The 18,411-nt window shown below is 37.2% G+C and overlaps 2 protein-coding genes across 9 annotated transcripts in view; both read left to right on the top strand.

Annotated features, from left to right (window-relative positions):
• sorbs3 (sorbin and SH3 domain containing 3) overlaps window positions 1–11,465 on the top strand; it is a 30,849-nt gene extending 19,384 nt beyond the window's left edge. For 4 of the 7 annotated variants that reach the window (XM_032578622.1, XM_032578627.1, XM_032578623.1 and 1 more), the window contains 10 exons: window positions 347–399; window positions 4,436–4,506; window positions 5,080–5,141; window positions 5,261–5,307; window positions 5,497–5,611; window positions 6,266–6,391; window positions 7,721–8,236; window positions 8,363–8,448; window positions 8,533–8,639; window positions 10,159–11,465. In XM_032578622.1, coding sequence (XP_032434513.1) covers window positions 347–399; window positions 4,436–4,506; window positions 5,080–5,141; window positions 5,261–5,307; window positions 5,497–5,611; window positions 6,266–6,391; window positions 7,721–8,236; window positions 8,363–8,448; window positions 8,533–8,639; window positions 10,159–10,220 — 1,245 coding nt within the window. In that variant the 3' untranslated portion in view covers window positions 10,221–11,465. The remainder of the gene's footprint in view (window positions 1–346; window positions 400–4,435; window positions 4,507–5,079; window positions 5,142–5,260; window positions 5,308–5,496; window positions 5,612–6,265; window positions 6,392–7,720; window positions 8,237–8,362; window positions 8,449–8,532; window positions 8,640–10,158) is intronic. The other 3 variants (XM_032578628.1, XM_032578626.1, XM_032578625.1) reach the window with 3 other exon arrangements.
• A 729-nt stretch (window positions 11,466–12,194) lies between these two features.
• Window positions 12,195–18,411, top strand: part of pdlim2 (PDZ and LIM domain 2 (mystique)) — a 38,097-nt gene continuing 31,880 nt past the window's right edge. Inside the window, exon 1 of one of the 2 annotated variants that reach the window (XM_032578749.1) lies at window positions 12,195–12,496. The gene's annotated coding sequence lies outside the window, so the exon portion shown is untranslated. The remainder of the gene's footprint in view (window positions 12,497–18,411) is intronic. The other variant, XM_032578748.1, reaches the window with a different exon arrangement.

Genomic DNA, 18,411 nt, shown 5'->3' with positions numbered 1-18,411 from the left:
AACAAAACCAAAATAAATCCTTTTGATCAAGTTATTTGGCATTTTCTCTTTTCAATTTCACAGCAACTTGTAGAAAAAATTCCTAGCCGAGTGCTTTGTTTCCTTTTTGCGTAATTGAATCAAAGGAGAACTCACAGACAGCCCAGACAAACCGAGAGCAGGGCTGTTGTTTGTAGCCGAGGAGGATAGGACCCAGGGGATTCCTGTGCTCAGCTGGGAGTGGTCAGCACCTCTACTTTGTCTGAGTTGTTGTGAGATTTCCTCTGAGCTGTGAGAACATACAGAAGCCCGAGAGCCTCTGCAGAGAACAAACTGCGTGTTCACACACTGTTCCCTGTGCCTGCAGGAGGCCACAGGCAGGGATCCACTGGCTCCAAAGGCTAGCACCACCAACCACAGGTTAGTCTAAAGACAGCACAGAAATATAATCATTTGATAAAAAAACAGGTGAATAATACAAGAAATGTCACATCTGATTTTCTTCAGTGGCAGCTTTAAAAGTTTTTTGGTATGTTGGCGTGAGTTTTGATGCTTATGTTCTGTTCTATAGATGTGATATGCTGTAGTTTCATTCTCTCATGAGATATGTAAACAAACTTAGATTTGACTAATGTGCAACTTTAAAAGTCTCCTTAAAATACCACATTAAAGTCAGAGTCACATATTCAAAAAGCATCACCTGATTTATTACAAATTTTCTTCGCATCGTAAATGATGCACAGACATTAACCACCAACAATGCTTTGCATTATGGGGTTGAAGCACATAAAGGGTAACAAATGTTTTGTCTGTTTTGTCCATGTTAATGTTACAATAATGCATTCCTCTCACCATTTAGTGGAAAAGTAAACAACATTTTTATGAAATAAGGTAGCTTGAGAAACTGATAAGCTTGATAAGGAGTAGTTTGAGAAGTGAAATTATTTTTGTTATTTTCTGGTCAGGCTTTGGATTACACATAGGACTGCATTGGCAAAAGTTTTGAATGACATACATCTTGAAAGTGATGGATCTAGACCTTCTGCCTTGGTGTTACTTAATCTAAGTGCTGCATTTAAAACAGTTAATCTTAACAGACCAGAAGAATGAGTGGGATTGTTGGGTACTGTGCTAAGCTGGTTCGGATCTTATCTGGCAAACAAGGAACACTTTGTGTCATGTGGAAATTATAAATCTGGGTGAAGAAATGAATTGTGTGACTCCTTAAAGGGTTAGTGTTTGACCTCTTTTATTGAGCCCCTAAATAAACTCCCTAGTGCAGAATATATAGTGTAGTACTCTAGCATCTCTTGCCATACAGTATGTATGCTGACAACACACAGCTTCATATCTTCGAGTCACTTCATGAGCTGGTGTTATTATTAATTTCTACAACCATTTAAATGAGCATTTGAAAGACTTTCACAGAATAAAATAAAGAGACTTCTGTTGAAGCAGGACACAGAAAAGCTGGTGCATGTCTTTATTTTCAGGAGTTTACATTACTGCAAGATTGTCTTTTCTGGTCTCTGTAGCGTCCTCATCAACAGCAGGAACATGGATCATATCTTAAATCATTCCACTGGCTCTCTGTCAAAGAACAGATTTTAAAATTCTGCTAATGTTCTCTAAATCACTGGCTCTGATTGCAGGACCAGAACTAAGCATAGCATAGTGTCTACTCTTCTCAGCTCTGAAGCAAACTCCCTAAAAAACTGTGATGTGATGTATTGTTGATTCCTTTAAAGGACTGCAGCTTCTGGTCAAGGAATCTGACCAATTAGCTAATTCCTCGTTTTAAAGTGTGATCATTTTGTATTTAAATTTGACTCTTAAATCTGTTCTACATGTTTTGATATGTTTGATATATTAAGCATTATTTTAATTAAATCCTAAACTACTACAAATTTCCATTCTTATCTTTACTTTTATGTTCTGTAAAGCAGCTTGGATTGTGTAATAAAGGCACTACATAAATAAACCTGCCTATCCTTGACATTATTTGGATTAGATCATTTAGGCATAAGATAGGAACATCTCATAGAAAATCCCCCAAATAAATGTTTGCCTCTGTACGTAACTCCCCTCCTCCTAATCTTTAATATTACGTCATTGCCTTCCTGAAGTCCTCCTGCTGTTTCAGGAATCCCAGAACTGCATCTCTACAGAAAAACACCGTAACAACTAGCTGGGCATCGGCTAGATAAATATTTATGCTTTCCAAGTAAGTGTTGTAAAGCTGTCATGTTAGCCAGGCTTAATTTCAGTATCTGTTCCTTGACAGAACAGGACAGCATTCCACATTTCCTGCGTTGCGTGCGATGCATTCCTGGATGATTCTTGGCTGTTGTTTGCTAAATTGAGCTCATGCACTGTGAACCTCTTCCAGTCCTCGGGGAATTTTTCTTTGGATGTGTAAATGTAAAACAAACAGCGCTTTGGATTTTTCTCAGCTTTTGGTGTCCAGCTGCAAACACAACACACAGATGCACTGCCTCAAACCATGCAAATGAGTTAAAAAAAGAAAAAGAGTCAAGCAAGGTGGACATTTTTGTGGTTATAAGTCAATTCCTATCACAGAAATACACTGAGTCATTATTCTGATCCTGGCTATCATTAGAACTGCAAGGCAATTTTATATGCATAGCACATTTTCAGCAACAAGGAAATTAAAAGTTTGTTACGTGTTTAGAAGAAAAATAGCAACAATGAACAAGCAAAAATGATGGCATTGCAGTGGCAAAAATAAGACAAACAATGACAGGTTAAAAAACAGACTATGCTTTACAATGTTCCAGTTATCAGTCAGCTTAAGGCAGCTCTAAACAAATGTGACTTTAACCACGATTTAAAGAAACTCTGAGTTTCAGCATTTTAGCTGTTTTCTGGAAGTTTGTTTCTGCATAAAATTTAAATGTTGATTATCCATGTTTCATTCTGGGGACACAAAGCAAACTTGAACCAGAAGACCTGAGTAGTCTGGGAAGTTGAGACAACAACAACAGATCTTTAATGTATTTTGGTGCTAAGCCATTCAGTGATTTATAAACTAACAACTGCATTTTGAAGTCTATTCTCTGAGCTACAAGGAGCCAGTGTGGAGGCTTTTAAAACTGGGGTGATGTGCTCTATTTTCCTGGTTTTAGTCAGAATGCCAGCAGCGGCGTTCTGGATCAGCTGCAGCTGTCTTGACTGACTTTTTAGGCAGACCTGTGAAAACGCTGTTGCAGAAATCAATTTAATAAGGATAAATGCATGGATGAGTTTCTCAAGATCTTGTTGGGACATTAGTCCTTTAATCCTGTGAATATTCTTCAAGTGTTAGAAGGCCAGCTTTGTAATTGTCTTTATGCAATTTTTCAACTTCAGGTCCGATTATGGCTCTTTAAGTGTTATTAGTATGTTTTTTGTTTTTTTTTGTTTTTCCTAATTCAGGGTATTATAGCCAGCTGCAGACAGATGCACAGGAAAGTATTTGGCTGAGTCCAAATAATTCTGACTCAATGTTTGACAGTTCTCAGTGTCAGAATTTTCAAAACTTATTTACATTATTGGCAATTTCTATGACAATCCTTTAGTAAAAATACTCTTATTATGCCATAAAAGCACTTATATAATAAAGAATTAAAAGACCAATGTATATAATTATCTAATTGTATTTATTTAAAATGAAACAAAATAGTTATTCCTACTGGTTCTAAGATAGTTTTGTGATCTTAAACATTTACTTATTGTTATTCTGCTTTTGACACAAACACTTTAGCAGAAACATAGAACAGATACCAATTCTGAAGTTGTCTTGTTTTTTTTGTGGAGGAAGAAACAAACACAAACAGGAAATAGGCAAAATCATACTGCCTGTTATGATTTATACATTTAAATATGTATTTAAATGTATAAATACATTTAAATACATGGGTATTTATACGTTTAAATAACAGTCTAATAAAAGGGTTTGGTAGATCGACTTAGAGCTGTTTGTTTATGTAGAAATTATGTTAGTGGTTATTTAGGTCAATAACCACTAATAAGTCGTGATTATTTCAAACGATTGTTCATTGCAAGTTTGGAAAAATAATGCACTACATTTCTTGTTCACAGTGCTGTGAACCTTCAGTTTACAAGCTCATGACTTTGTGTTTGTTGATACTAGAAATACTTTCAAAAAAACACATTTTTGTTATTTGAAATTGAGAGAAAAGGGTAGCAATCTTCTTTCAGCCAGCTGACCATCAGTGGGAAGCAACATGTGTGTAAAGGGCAACAAGAGTTTTTATGAACTCTTGTAGGAAGGAATGGTGTGGCAGAAAATTATTGTGGTTTTCATATCGTAACTCTAATAAAGCTCATTGATGTTATCTGCCCCATTCATAGAGAATAATTATGTTTCTGCTTTTTGTTGTTACTGTTTGTTAAGATTTATCAATAAAGACTCAGACTTTCTTCTCTTTTCCAGCAATCTGTTAGCATCTAAGCAACCCATCCAGCGCTCTGGTTTCTTACCATCAACTTCTGTTCCTGCACATGGTAAAAAAATAAAAATAAAAACATGTATTTAAACCTATTTTTCCTCAGAGACATACATGAGAAAAGAGGTGGATTTCAAGAACAATAATTCATTGTTAACAAGTTGCCGGGCTTTCTCTCTCTTGTGAATAACTGGCCTTTTATTGACATATTTAGAAAGCAGACCATTCATCCAGTAAATTTGATGAAAGCTTAAAGTAATCTAATATATCCTGATGGTCTCATGGTTCTACTTTGTTGCTCATGTTCTGTTCTTGCCATTGCTTTCATGAGAAGACGATAGTGAGGTTGTGGGAAGTCTTAGCTGTTTTTTTTTTTTCCTTTTAGAAACAGCTGTTAATGGGTGGGGAGGAAGCTCACAAAAATAGGAAGTGAAAACTCAGAAGACCTGATTAAAGATTAGCATTATCAAGGATTTTTTTTTTTTTCCTGGGAAGTTCAAGTACCCTTTTGAACTTTAGCCTTTGTTAAGGCTGCAGTGGCCTTTAGATAGCAGAGCATTTAAAAATAAGCAAGCCTAACAAACCAGCACACATATTCTCTGATATCATTATGCCTGTTTGTGTTTCCCTGTAGGACGTCTCTCCTCTGCAAATGAAAGTATGGAGCCTTCATCAAAAAAAGAGGAGAAAAAGGTGTGTTTTTATTATTCTCTATTGATCTAAAAAGCCTGAATTGTCAAAGCCAGTGCAAAATTTTAAATGCTAAGATGGTAAAAGAAAATCTTTTAACGAATTTCTTTTTGCATTTGTAGATGAAAGCTGCAAGAGTCAAGTTTGATTTCCAGGCTCAGTCACCCAGGTAAAATATGTACCTAGATAAATCAGAGTAAACTTCTCCTTTCAATGTGATCTCTTAAATTTTACATGTAAACTTAGGGGTCAAATTTGCGGTCAAATATTTTTTCACAATACCAATTTGTAATAATTGTTCAACCTTTTGTGTTGCATTTCATAAAACGACCTTCTTCTTGTGTTGTGCTGTGTTCAGGGAGCTCACACTGCAGAAAGGCGACATTGTTTACATCCACAGGCAGGTAGATGCCAATTGGTTTGAAGGGGAGCATCATGGGAGAGCTGGCATTTTCCCGACTTCTTATGTGGAGGTGAATTTCTGCCTACTGTCTTTTACTTCTCTGATAAATTCAAAGGGCGTTGCACATGTATTTTATGTGATGTGAAGGAAGTTTCCTTGTGTCAACAGCCTTTTGCTACAGGTAAATGCAAGTCCTTTGGACCACATCGCTAGTTTTACACGTCTTGAGGCTGAAAGGTTTAGCCTTTCTCACTGGTAGTATAGCGGAAGCTTAATCTGACTGGAGGCGTGTTATTTTTCAAACTTTGCCACAAATTCTCATCTGGATTTAGGTCTGGACTTTGACTGGACCATAAAATTAAATTATGGTCCAGTAATTTAATCTTACTGGAAACCAACTGGCGGATTGGTGGAAACTTTTTGGATTCCACCCATCCAAAAGGCAATTTATTACCTTGGAGTTTATGTAGCGTAAAGGGGCTGAACACATATACATGCCAAATCTTTCAGATCACAATATTTAAAGCACAAAAATAAATAAAACTCTGCATATTATTCCCTCAACTTTACAAATACACATTTTGTTGTATTGATCCATCACATAAAATACGAATAAGGCACTCTGAAGTTTAACAAAATATGAAAAAACTTTAAGGGATATATGAATACTTTTGTAAAGTAATGTAATTGTAAATTTTATATTTAACTCTGTCTTTTATTTCAGGTTCTACCTCCCACAGAGAAACCGACACCAATCAAGTCTCCTACTCTCCAGGTGTTGGAGTATGGAGAAGCTCTAGCTCTATATAACTTCAATGCTGACCTTCCTGTTGAGCTTTCCTTTCGCAAAGTGAGTGGTTCACCTTGACAATTTTCATTACTGTAGAAAAAAGACGTCAAAACAAAAGACTTTAAAGTAGGACTAAGCAGACTGACAGTTTTGCTGTTCAAATATTTGAACAAATATTTGGAATTTATATATATATAAACACTTTTTAAAGACTTTTGGAAGAGTTTGTTAGCTTTGTATCCCAAAAAAACGAATAATCAGCTAACCTGACTTTGCAATAAGATCCACCCATCAGCACTGCTCAAACTCATTATAAGGTCAGGTGTTTGTTTAATCCATGACAAAGTGGGGGGTATCATAACAACTTGTGATTGCACTGGGCCAGTCTTTTTCTTGGCAGAGACCCAGAAGCAATTTGGACTTGAGCGAAATGACTCCCAGACAAGCTCCTTTTTTATGCTCATAAGATATTTCAGTATTCTTGTTAAAAAATCCCATCAAAACTTATCTTAATGACAGAATAAGTTGTTCTTTCTGCCTTATACGATAAACTGTACTCACAGAGGAGAAAAATACTGAGATGAAATTTGAGCATAAAGGCCTGTGGGGGTTACAGTCAAAATATTGAAGTAAATATTGGGTAGATTTGATGGGAAATGTAATAAATAAGTTTTTAAAAATGAAATTCTGTGTTTGATAGCAGATCAAACATTCTGCTGGAAATTCCATCTAAAATATGAACATATATTTGATCAGATATGTAAAATACATGATCAAGTTAGGAAGATAGAGTAATGCTTTATTTTTGTAGAAGCAATTATTGCTGCCAATAAATTTGGGAAAGTTAATCAACAAATTGTCAAATAATTTTAAGTCCATTCTAGAGTGAGACAGATTGCTCACAAGGGAAAATGTGTAACCCAGTTGCCAGTTCTCCAAGGACAGAATGCCAATGTAAATTCAATCAAATCTCAGACTTTGTTCAGAGAAACTGCATAGTAAATAAATAAATAAGTCCAAAAAACACAATAACGAGAAACTCTACATGCTTCAAAATATTAATAATACTTTTACTCATATTTTAACTGCCTGTTTATTTTTATTGTATTATTTTACCTTTTTTGGCATTATGTCACTTAATTTTAATAGATTTTTTTCTTCTATGTACTTTTAGATTTTACTAAATAAACTTATCTTACTTTACTTACTTAAATATAAAATCTCAGTACAAAACAATTTTAAAAAAGCAGCTTATCCTTGTTTCTTTGGATGGGTTTATAGCAGAGAGCTCATTAAGCAGAAAACAACACTTTAACTTCTGCATCTCAGAATGACCAAAACATTATATATGAAGCAACATTTCCTAATTTTGTTTCATTTCCCCGACAGGGCGAAGTGATCTGCATAACCAGGCAAGTTGACGATAAGTGGTTGGAGGGCAGGATCTCTGGAACGAACCGTAGCGGCATCTTCCCAGCCAGTTACGTCCAGGTCAACAAGATGCCCCGCACCAAATACTCCACGGATGACTACTCAGCGGGCCCCATGTCTCCTGGACCGCAGAGTCCGGGGCGTCCACTCCACTCCCCGTCCCCGCGATCACCACTGATTCCTTTCACACCACCTTCCCTCAGCCCCAAACTTGAGCACTCCCCTCTGAAACCATCTTCACCTGTCCCGTATGGCGGCCCGGGCTCACAGTCACGCTCCCCCAACCAGACACTGTCACACCATCGACTTCCCCATGGCACCCCCAGTGCGGCTTCTCCCACCAACCAGAACAGCAACCTGGTCGCAGCACACTCCACATTTAGAGCAGCTTCACCTTCTACTCAGTCTTCAGCATCTGTGCACAGAGTGGCAGCTCCTTCAGTGAGCACTCCCAGATACACTGGTCCCTCACAGGTCTGCTCTCACCACCGCCCTCAAACATCACAGCATGCCCACACCTGTGTTTTCCTTGTTTGTGTCGATACAGCCATATTTATGATGTCACTTTAACTGATGTGAAAATTGTTTCCCCCCCCCCAGGGTGCAATACCAAGCCCGTACACTCCCTTGAATGCGCATGTCAACTCACAGAGCAATCCTTGTTCAATAGAGGGGCAACGTCAACCGTACGTCTATTTTTTAGCTTTGCTGCAGAACAGATGGATTATGTGAAACCATTTGCATTAATTTGTCTGTCTTTTGAACCGTAGGTATAAAGCTGTTTACAACTACAAACCCCAGAATGCAGATGAGCTGGAGCTCAGAGAAGGGGACATTGTGCAAGTGATGGAAAAATGTGATGACGGCTGGTTTGTAGGTAATGGACTTTCTGTTTTTATCATCACTTTAAATGAGGCAAATCTTACTGCAAGCTAACTAACCCATGGGAACCCAGGCACATTTGTCCTTGAATTTATGTAGGATATAATGTACATAGGTCAGAACAAATGAAGCACAAATATCAATTTTCTGGAGAAAAAGAAATAGATCTCAATTGCACCATCTAGTGTCCGAGTCCTTTAATGTGACACATTTGTTACATTGAGAGTGCCTCTTAGATTCTTTTGCTCTGTTTTAAAAGGCTAAATTCCAGAATAAAGATTACAAAAACTTTTCCTTGCATATATGTTTATAAATTGTTCACCAAATAGTTTAATCTTCAACAAAGATACACTTAAATTAAAGATAAAGACTACACTTTAAATTGTACTTATTTTACCCCTTGCTTAAAAAGAAGTCACAGTTGCTGACTAAGCTGCTGTCCATTTTATGTCATGAAATCATGAGTTTACTCAATGCTGCGGGAATCTAGAGAACATTTCCAGAGCACTGAGATTGCATGTTACATAACATGTCGCTGTGGATCCTCATCATTAGCAGTTCTTGAAATGTGTCATCTTGCTCTTTACCCAGGGCAGCCAGGGGTTATTATTTTTTAGTCTCTTATACCTGTAATAGTTTTTATTGCCTGGTTGACATGTTCAATTAGTGCTGAATGGATTAAGCACTAAAATATGACCATTTTCTTCCTGTGCAGCCTAATGGTGATGAAGTTGCTATCTGATCAAAGATTCTAATTTAACACTGAATTCAAGGGCAGTTTCACGATTCCAGACTGCATTTGATCAGTTCTAGTTTATAATCTAGAATATGAATCATACCTCAACTCGTTTATTCTACCCTGAACACAGCCTTTTGAAGCACAATATAAGATTTGTACATTCATTCATATGTGAAAATGCTAAAAAGAGAAATTTTATTACCAGAAAAGCCATTTTATATATTGTAGACAGGATTAACTTCATCAGAAATACTCCAACTGATTAAAGATATAGAAACATAGTTAGTGAATAGTCTGACCAAAAACAGGAGAGCAATTATTTTTCTTGATTTAACATTTCTTTCTTGATAATATTTTTTTCTGAAAAATATTACAAGAGTTTTTATTGAACTCAGATATATATTCATCCAGATGAACCAATACCTACAGACAATGGAGAGTTATCTTTATGAAGCGCAGAAGAGCAGGGATGTCCATGTTCATGCATTCTTATGGCAACATTATTTACTAGTCAGTAAGCACTTGTCTGCAGAATCATTGCTATATTTTCAATTACATTTCACATTTTTTACCAGTGTCAATTTGCAAGAAGCAACTTTAAAAAGACACAATTGACAGAACATTAAACAACAAAAGTGAAGCGCTTTTATGTGAGAGCCCCCTCTTCTGGACATAACAAGACATTACATGTTTCTTTGTTATAAATTTCTAATGTATCAACAATCCTTCTTTGTTTCTGTGTTGTGACCTTGTGTATGCACTGTACTGTCTGCAGGTACGTCAGAACGGACTCATACTTTTGGGACTTTTCCTGGGAATTACGTGACACCAGTCTGACTTCCTCACTCGCTGCTTGCCAATATTCAGTGGGACTGATGAGCGTAGCTAATGAACATTTCCTTGTCCCTTTTATTGCTTATGTTTTGTGGAGTTTGCATGTGCACTCTATTTTCCAGAAGAGAAGGGAGGGACACTGTGTGGTTTCTCTCCTCACTGTCCTGCATGTGTGAGCACATACTGAATGCGAGCGTGTGTTGCACAGTGACTTCAGGAGCGTTTTTTTACACTTTAGATCGACACTGATGTGACTGATTCTTATGCACAAAACGAACATTTTAGTTTCCTTATTCCACAACTTTTTGCAGCTGCAGAAAATCTGCATCCCTTCCCACTGAACAGCACTATTCCCTCCGAGGTCCTTAAACAGCACACCGCTGCACTCAGCCTTTTGTCACCACAGTGCCTACACAAACCACGACTGGGATGTAAAAACAAAGATAGAGAGTTTTGTAGCGTTTTCCTGAGTTATTAATATTTCTTTCACATATTTTCCCCCAGATTTTCTTTCAGATGTCTGAAATAACTGCAGCAGTTTTTGAAGAAGCATCACAATCGACTTTAGGACAGTAAGGGCTTTGACATACCATCATCTGTTTACTGCCCGTGAATAAATCACACCAAGTCTGTGGTGTAATTCATGCAATAGTTTATTTGATTACAGCAAAGTGCTTGGCTGTTGTTTTCTGCCTGATAGTGAAAAGTAAATATCTCCATCATATTCTCTGCTTTCAAATACATTTTCATGTATGCTACAGCTGCAGCTGTGTTAAAGAGGTTGGATCAAGAATACTCTGATGGTTAAATTATCCTTTGAAGTGCTAAATTTAATGCTGTATGTGATGTGCCAAAAGTAGCTGAGGACGACATGCGTCTGTTCAAAAGTCCGTGAAACATTCCCAGCTCACTCTCTGCTATGTTTGCAACAGCTGCTTTTGTGATATTTTTCTTTGATGTTTTTACATTGTTATTTGAAAGCAGTATTCAAGAAAATGATCTGTTTTTGGTTCAAGTGTAACTTGATAGGTTAATAAGACTTTATCTAAAAATAGACTCAACTTTAAGTGAAAGTTTCACTGTAAAAAATGATTTTCATTTACTAGCCACCTGAGATGATTGTACAGATTGCAACAGTTGTAAAACTGAAAGGATAATATATATTTGCTTAAAAAGAACAGTGTATTGCATATCTATGGTACGCAATTTATATTAAAGTTGATTAAATATCACAGTGATAAAAAGCGACTGGTGTCCAGTTATTCATTTTGTTGTATGTTTCAGTAATATTTTTGATCGTTTGTTATAGACAGAAGATCAATGAAAGTTCAACGCTGATTTCTTATTCTTTATTCTTGGACAATAAAATTTTGATTTAAATCAAAATAAAACTGCATCAGAAGTTCATGGAGCAACACATTTACTTAGAAAAGCATACAAACAACTTAGTAGATTAAATACTTTTCAAGATAATGCTGTCGTTTTATGAAAATCATTCAGCTGTGGGATTTTTATTGGTTTCCTCTGTGATTCACTCTAAGATTACATAACATGGTCCATGTAGATTATAGGAACATTACAACAATATTGTGCAATCTAAGGTCACAGGTTTGAATAGGTTTGGCTGTGGAGTGATCACACAACCCAACCATGAATCAACATTAAGGCACCTTTGATCAAGGTGTCATCCGTGCTTTTATTTGCAATGACCTTTAAATCACCAACATGGGCGTGTCTTGGTATTTCAAGTCTTTTCATTTCACATTTTAAACTCAGCTTTCTCATAGAGCTTCTCAAACTCCTCAATTAACCTGTCTCCTGTTGCACGTCCCACTTGCTGTCAGTAGGAGGCGCATGGACACAAAGCTCAGTTGGTTTTGGATCAATAGCTCGATTATCTGCTGCTCCCTGCTCTGCTCTGCGGTAAGACACGCCCCCTTGCTTTCAGCTTGTGTCAACCTTTTTTATTTTGGTAACGGCACATGGCATCGCGAGCTTATCCTGGTTATACCACAGTGCGCGCGCTCACAGCTGGCATTCTCGCGTGCCTTCTGAACCTTCCACACGACTGGCTGAGAAGCAGCAGCAGCAGCGGCTTTCCGGTGTTTTAAAAGCTGCCCTTATTCTCTTTTTTTTAAATAACTGTTTTGGTGACAGTGTCTGCCAGACTGCAGCAACTAACCGTGCAGACTGCTGGCTGCAGAAGGTTTTTTGTAGTTCAGAAATACCATTTCACAGGTGGAGGAGAAGACAGATTTAATTGCACCGCATTTAACTTGGTAAGTAGCTCCGCTATTTCCCATCTTTATACATTTTGTTTGACACAGCTCACTTGTGGGAGTTCACCATACAGCATACAGCTTTGTATAACAAGTAGCGTGGGTTTAATTTAATGATAAGCAGGATACCTAGATTTATAGCCGGTTTGAAGCCTTCGGGGCTTGTTAAAGTTACAATTCACAACTGTGGCTTCACAATAAGTGAGACGATAATTTGTACTGAAGTAATAAATGACAAAAAAATTTACAATTTTACAAAATTATTTCTACATCTGATTTAAAACATTGAAGGTTGACAACAGAGCTATACAGTTTGGTTAAACAATAGAATTAAAACAAAAAAATAAAACTAAGTACTCAAACCATTTATGAGCTATAAACAATCAACAGTATTTTGAAATAAAATCATTTGATAAAGACCATTCAAATTCTTTGATGGGTATATGAGGAAAGTCTTTTGAAGTCTATAATTTTTAGTGGGTCTTCCTCTAACAAGCAAAACATTTACCTTGAAAAGTCTCATAGTCCTTGAAATGTCTCTAATAGCCTGAACATACGACCTTGAACTCAAGAGGCTTTACCCAAAATGTTCACTTCTCCACTTACTTTTGTCACCATACTCTTGATCTTGTGCTGACATATGGTAGCTCCCAACTCTGCCTTGTCTGACCATTTACCATTGTGTTTAATCTGACATAATGCCTGGCTACCCATGAGCAAGTTTCATTGGACTACTCATGGCTACTTAAGGTATTGTGCATACTCGGGTCAAAGGGCAGGTAAATTTGAACATTAAATTGACACTTTCATGTTGCACTAAGCCCTGCGACAGACTGGCGACCTGTCCAGGGTGTACCCCGCCTCTCGCCCGGAACGTAGCTGGAGATAGGCACCAGCAACCCTCCCGACCCCATTAGGGACAAGGGTGAACAGAAAATGGATGGATGGATGTTGCACTAAGCATTGCATCAAAAGGAAAACAGCTGATTGAGCAAAGTGCTCTCAAAGGTGTGTGTTGGTGTAGAGGAGGTCATGTAAATATGATGTGGCCAGATGTTTTAAAACTTTAAAAGTCCACATTTGAACTTGCAAATCAATGAGAAAAAAAAGAAGAAAGGTCGTCAGTGGTGAGATTTTAAGAAACTGACATGTGTTGATGCCTTCCCTGTTTCTGTTCCGAAGGTTTCTTTCATTAGGTATTCAGTTTGATTTGTGATGGCACTGAACCAGGTGCAAGCCTCTGAAGCTCTCAGACACATTACATCAGTCCAGCAGCTGTTTCTGTTACCCTCCTAACCTTTAGAGTTGCCTGTTGAACGGTAATAATGTGCTTTCATGCTTCATATTTGAAAAGTCAGCCGTTTAGTGCTGCATTTCTTCCCTTTTTAAAAAAAAAAAAGTCTGGATAGGCATGCTCCTCTGCTGCTGCACTTCACAGAAGGTCTTTAGAAATAACTGGACCTGACTGCGAGCTCAGCAGATGGAAAACTACTTGAGGGGTTTCAGAGCACAGCCCCGAACAGTCACAGTAATTCAGCCTTGTTCTCAATACTCCTGTGATTGCAATTTGAATGTTTTCCATTGTGTCTGGCAGTCTTTCATCTCCATGTTTTACCTACCCTCCTCTTGCTCTTTGTGTTGGTTGTACTGACAGTTTGGTGCTACGCTTGCTAGATGAAAACTGGTTAAAGTCATCCAAAACCAAAGACAGTCGCACTATAATTTTGGGTAGAAACAAACAGAGGCTTTTCAAGAAAACGAGTAGAAGTTGATGAAAAGATGTCTTTTTGTTTTTCAGTTGTGGTCCCCTAAAGCGAAGTAAATATTTGAAGACGTTTTTAGATGAGCATTTTCTTGTGCTGTGTTCTGTAACACATATGCCGCAAAAGAAAGGTCTGCATGTTTCTTGTCAGCAGGAAGTCTGTGTTTTAGTTTCAGCAGACGGGTTTTGACTCTTGCTTTCATTTCAAGTTTTGTGCAAAGTTTCAGAGTCAAACTTAGCACAAGAATGAAAAACGGATGCTCAGCGAACATTGACAATGAATCTGGAAACATAACGTTGTAGCTGTGTATTTTGAGGGTGCAGTGAAATGAACAAAGTTCTTCTTACTAAAAATGCAACAGTGTGTGTTGAGGATGTGGTGAGCTGCTCCAATTATGAAACAGTCAAGGCTGTTGTCTGATTTCCTTAGCAAGAACAGTGGTATCAAATGCGATACAAGGAGTTTTGAGTAAAAAGCATCTTTTTGTCTTTATCAAGTACTGCTTCAAAGTTTCATTCCAGTCCACTGTTGTGGTGCTTCATGTAATGCTTTTGTAGACCAGAATGCTAAAGATGAGCCTCCACCCTTGAAGTTTTCTCCTTCGAAAAGGGAGTAACCCACAAAAATTACAGGTATGTTTCAGCTTATTATTAATGTGCTGACACATAAGCAATTAAATATGGCGACATTAGACACAAAGGATAATGAACATACACCCCTTTTTGACATCACAAACCTTGTTGTTGTTTGATGTTTTCTCATCTCCTTGGGGACTGCAGCTATATCTGACCAAATGGGTGTGATTTGGTGAATATATGAGAAGTTTTTTTCCCTCTTCTCTGCCCAGGGAGAGGCTATGCTGCTGCATTCCTCTCCTTTTTGTTCACAGGGTGTGAGTTCAGGTATAGTTGGTTGAGCTGTCGGTGCGGTGCACAACACCCAAGTTAGAGTCGGCATGTGATGTCATTGCTAAAGTGGGTTGTGGAAGCTTCACATTTTGTGAAAGGCAAACATAGAGAGAGCCTAAACAAGTGTCTGTGATTCATGTTGGGAATATTTCCCCTGAAGCTACAGTGGTTCATCTACATGTTACTCCACAACAGAGCTCTAAGTTACATTTGTCTCCTCTGTTCATCTGATGCTATTTCAGTTTTGGGAAGACAGTTAAGTATATTTTAACCCAAACTTTAAAGGGATAGGTTGAGATTATTTTAAAATGAGGTTTAGCAAAAAGTAGTCGATAACATCAACTATCGATAGTTAGTCGATAACATCTTGGGTATCTTCATTTAGTATAAGTCCAAGTTCATTGGTCCTGGAGGCTGAAGCTATTGGCTAGTTGATATCTTCCTTTAAATTGCTATGAAACTTTGCTTCCCCTTTTATATTAGTTACTTTCGTCATTCAAGATACCCGTTTACAAGCATTGTGACAATAACTTTTATAAGATGCTAATGTTAGCATCTGATCCAGAGCTTGATATTGGCGCTAAACTTTACCGCTAACAAAAATAAGATTTTTATTTTTATAAAAAAATTCTCATATATCTACTATAATGTACAATCTCTTTAGCTTGATGTTGTGTGACTGAGTAATGTCCTACCTGCTGTGAATGACTCTCTTGGTATTTTGTTTTTTATAAATCCAGATTAGTTGGTCAATTAAATAATTTCATAATCCCAGAGTGAAAGTAAGTAGAAGGTCAAGATAACAGCTAGTTGGATCAAACCAGATTTCTACTGTCTTACAACAACAAACTCCAAAATGTCTTATTTATGTGAATGATATTTTGAAAACCTTTGAACATTAGTTGTGCCGTTATTTACTCAGAGGTTGATGATTACTTATGGATCAACTGAATGTGGGAGGTTTTGCACAACCAGTGATCCAGAGAACTGAACATAGAAACATGTTGCTGTCGGAAACTGTCTGACATAAAAGGTGAAAATGTAAATAATCATGAGCTTGCCAATTTAATCATAAAAACTATAAGGCATAAAAATAATGCTTGCATAAACCACTAACATAATTGATTCTGGATTTGTTATAAGTCTGCTATGGTCTCCTCCTCCCATGGGACCACTGTTCGCTCAGGCAAAAGGGACCGATGAATGTGGATTTAGACTAAATAAGGAAGAAAATTGAGTTCCTCACTGCAGGTAAGCTGTTAATTTCCCAAAACATTTTCGGTAGAACCTATCTTCTAAAATCCTAACACATTCCTTTAAGGACAGGGGAGGAAAGTTTTAGTTAAGCAAAAGAAATGGTGGTCAGGTGGCCAGGAGTTTTATTGATTTAATTAACATTTTATCAGAGTACGAAAGTTCCAGGTAAAGCTCATTTGGAAGCAACTTATTTTTCCAAATTTCATTCCTGTTTAAAAATTAGGTGCTAATCTAGCAAGTTGGCATTGTTAAATGCAATGATTTTAATTGTTTCCCGTGATGTTTACTATTATATTAACGATCTGACTTTTTGCAATAATTCTCTGCTTAAGCTCATTCTTTCCACACAAATTTACCTGTAAACATAAGGAATGGTTGCCATGCTAAACAAAGTTACTGATTCATCAAAGGCTAGTCATTTTACCTCACTCCAGTCAGCTACATGCACAGTTTCAGACTTGTATGCACAGGCATCAATTATTCAGCTTGAATAACCCATAAGTACAGAGGTTAAATGTTGATGATTGCATGCTAGATATTATATGTCTGTGTGGTAATGGTTGCATGCACCTTTTGTTACAAGGAAAAGATATCTACAGAAAACTGTCAATGTGCTTCAGTCTATGGAGATTTAAATTTTCTTCATTTCAAAGTACATATTGCTTCACATAATAAAAGCTGTTTATTTCTTACAAATTATTTTTATTAAATGTGGGACACAAAAGTGGTTTTTTTGTTTGTTTTTATTTTTTGGCTGAACTGTCAAGATTTTCTGAAAATCATAGTGGTGAGTATTGAGTTGAATGCAATGCTGTCTTGTCATATCGGATTTCTGTTTGTGCCTGTAGGGATAAGCTCTTAGACATGCAAAGTGCCAAAGAGTCTTTAACATATTGCGTATGAACATGACATGCTTGAACTTTACCCAAAGAAGAATCTCTGTGAAAATGAACAGACTGAAAAAAGGCGGATAAAGTAAAGCTGCATTAATTTTTTAATCTTACTTGTAAAAAATGTCAGTTCCTATCTTGAAACTTAATTATATTTTCTACAGAATGAGAATCGGCTTTATTGGCCAGGATTGTGTGAACAAACAAGGAATCTGACTTCAGATTCTGTTGAAGTGAGATTGTACACATGTGGAGACCACCTCCTCGGCAATGATGCGTGGAGGTGGTAGTATCATGATTTTAGATGCTTTGCTGCAGCAGGACTTGATCAGCTCATCACCATTGAATCCACCATGAATCCTGCGGTGTGTCAGAGGGAGGGAGCTTGAGGGAAATGTGAGGTAATTTGTACAAAGGTTAAAGCTGAAGCAAATCTGGATCCTGAAACATGACAATGATCCATAATGTACCGGTAAATCTACCATAGACTCACTTAAAACTCTGAAATGTAAAACAGGGGCCTAGTCAAAACCTAGAACTTGGACTCATTGGTATTCTTTGTATGAAATAACATACTGTAGTAGACTATTAGGGTGTAGGGTGTCCCAACTTATCCCTTTGCTAAAAATCATGTTTTGTTTTTTTTTTTAGTAATACAATATTGAAGAATGTGATCCAAACTTGTTTCAGTATGCCATGTCTCGTTGTGTGTCAAATGTCACACATTAATTCCTTGGCAAGCAGATTCTCAGTAAAGTCATAAAACTGTCTGTCGTCAGATGTGGGTTTTCCACAGCTTAAAGCGATTTCTCATCAGGATGGTGTCCTGCTTTACAGCCGATGCAGAACCAGACAAAATGATCTAATTAATTAATGCTCTACATTAATTATGTGACTGAGTCATTTACTACTTTTTGTGGCAACAAGAAGTGAGCAAAACATTTTTTGTGTGCTGGCAACTGCTAGACAGCGACTGTGGGAAAGGAAAGCTTTCTCAAACAGCTTTCACTTTGTAATCTCTCCAGTTGTACATCATACATAACTTCACTACTGATTCTTACTGCTGCTGTATTTTTCTCTAGCCTCTTCTCCAGCCT

This window comes from Xiphophorus hellerii, chromosome 12 (genome assembly GCF_003331165.1).
Source record: "Xiphophorus hellerii strain 12219 chromosome 12, Xiphophorus_hellerii-4.1, whole genome shotgun sequence".
Taxonomy (NCBI): Eukaryota; Metazoa; Chordata; class Actinopteri; order Cyprinodontiformes; family Poeciliidae; genus Xiphophorus; species Xiphophorus hellerii.
The sequence above is the reverse complement of the archived record's forward strand: the minus strand, read 5'-3'. Positions and strand labels throughout refer to the sequence as shown.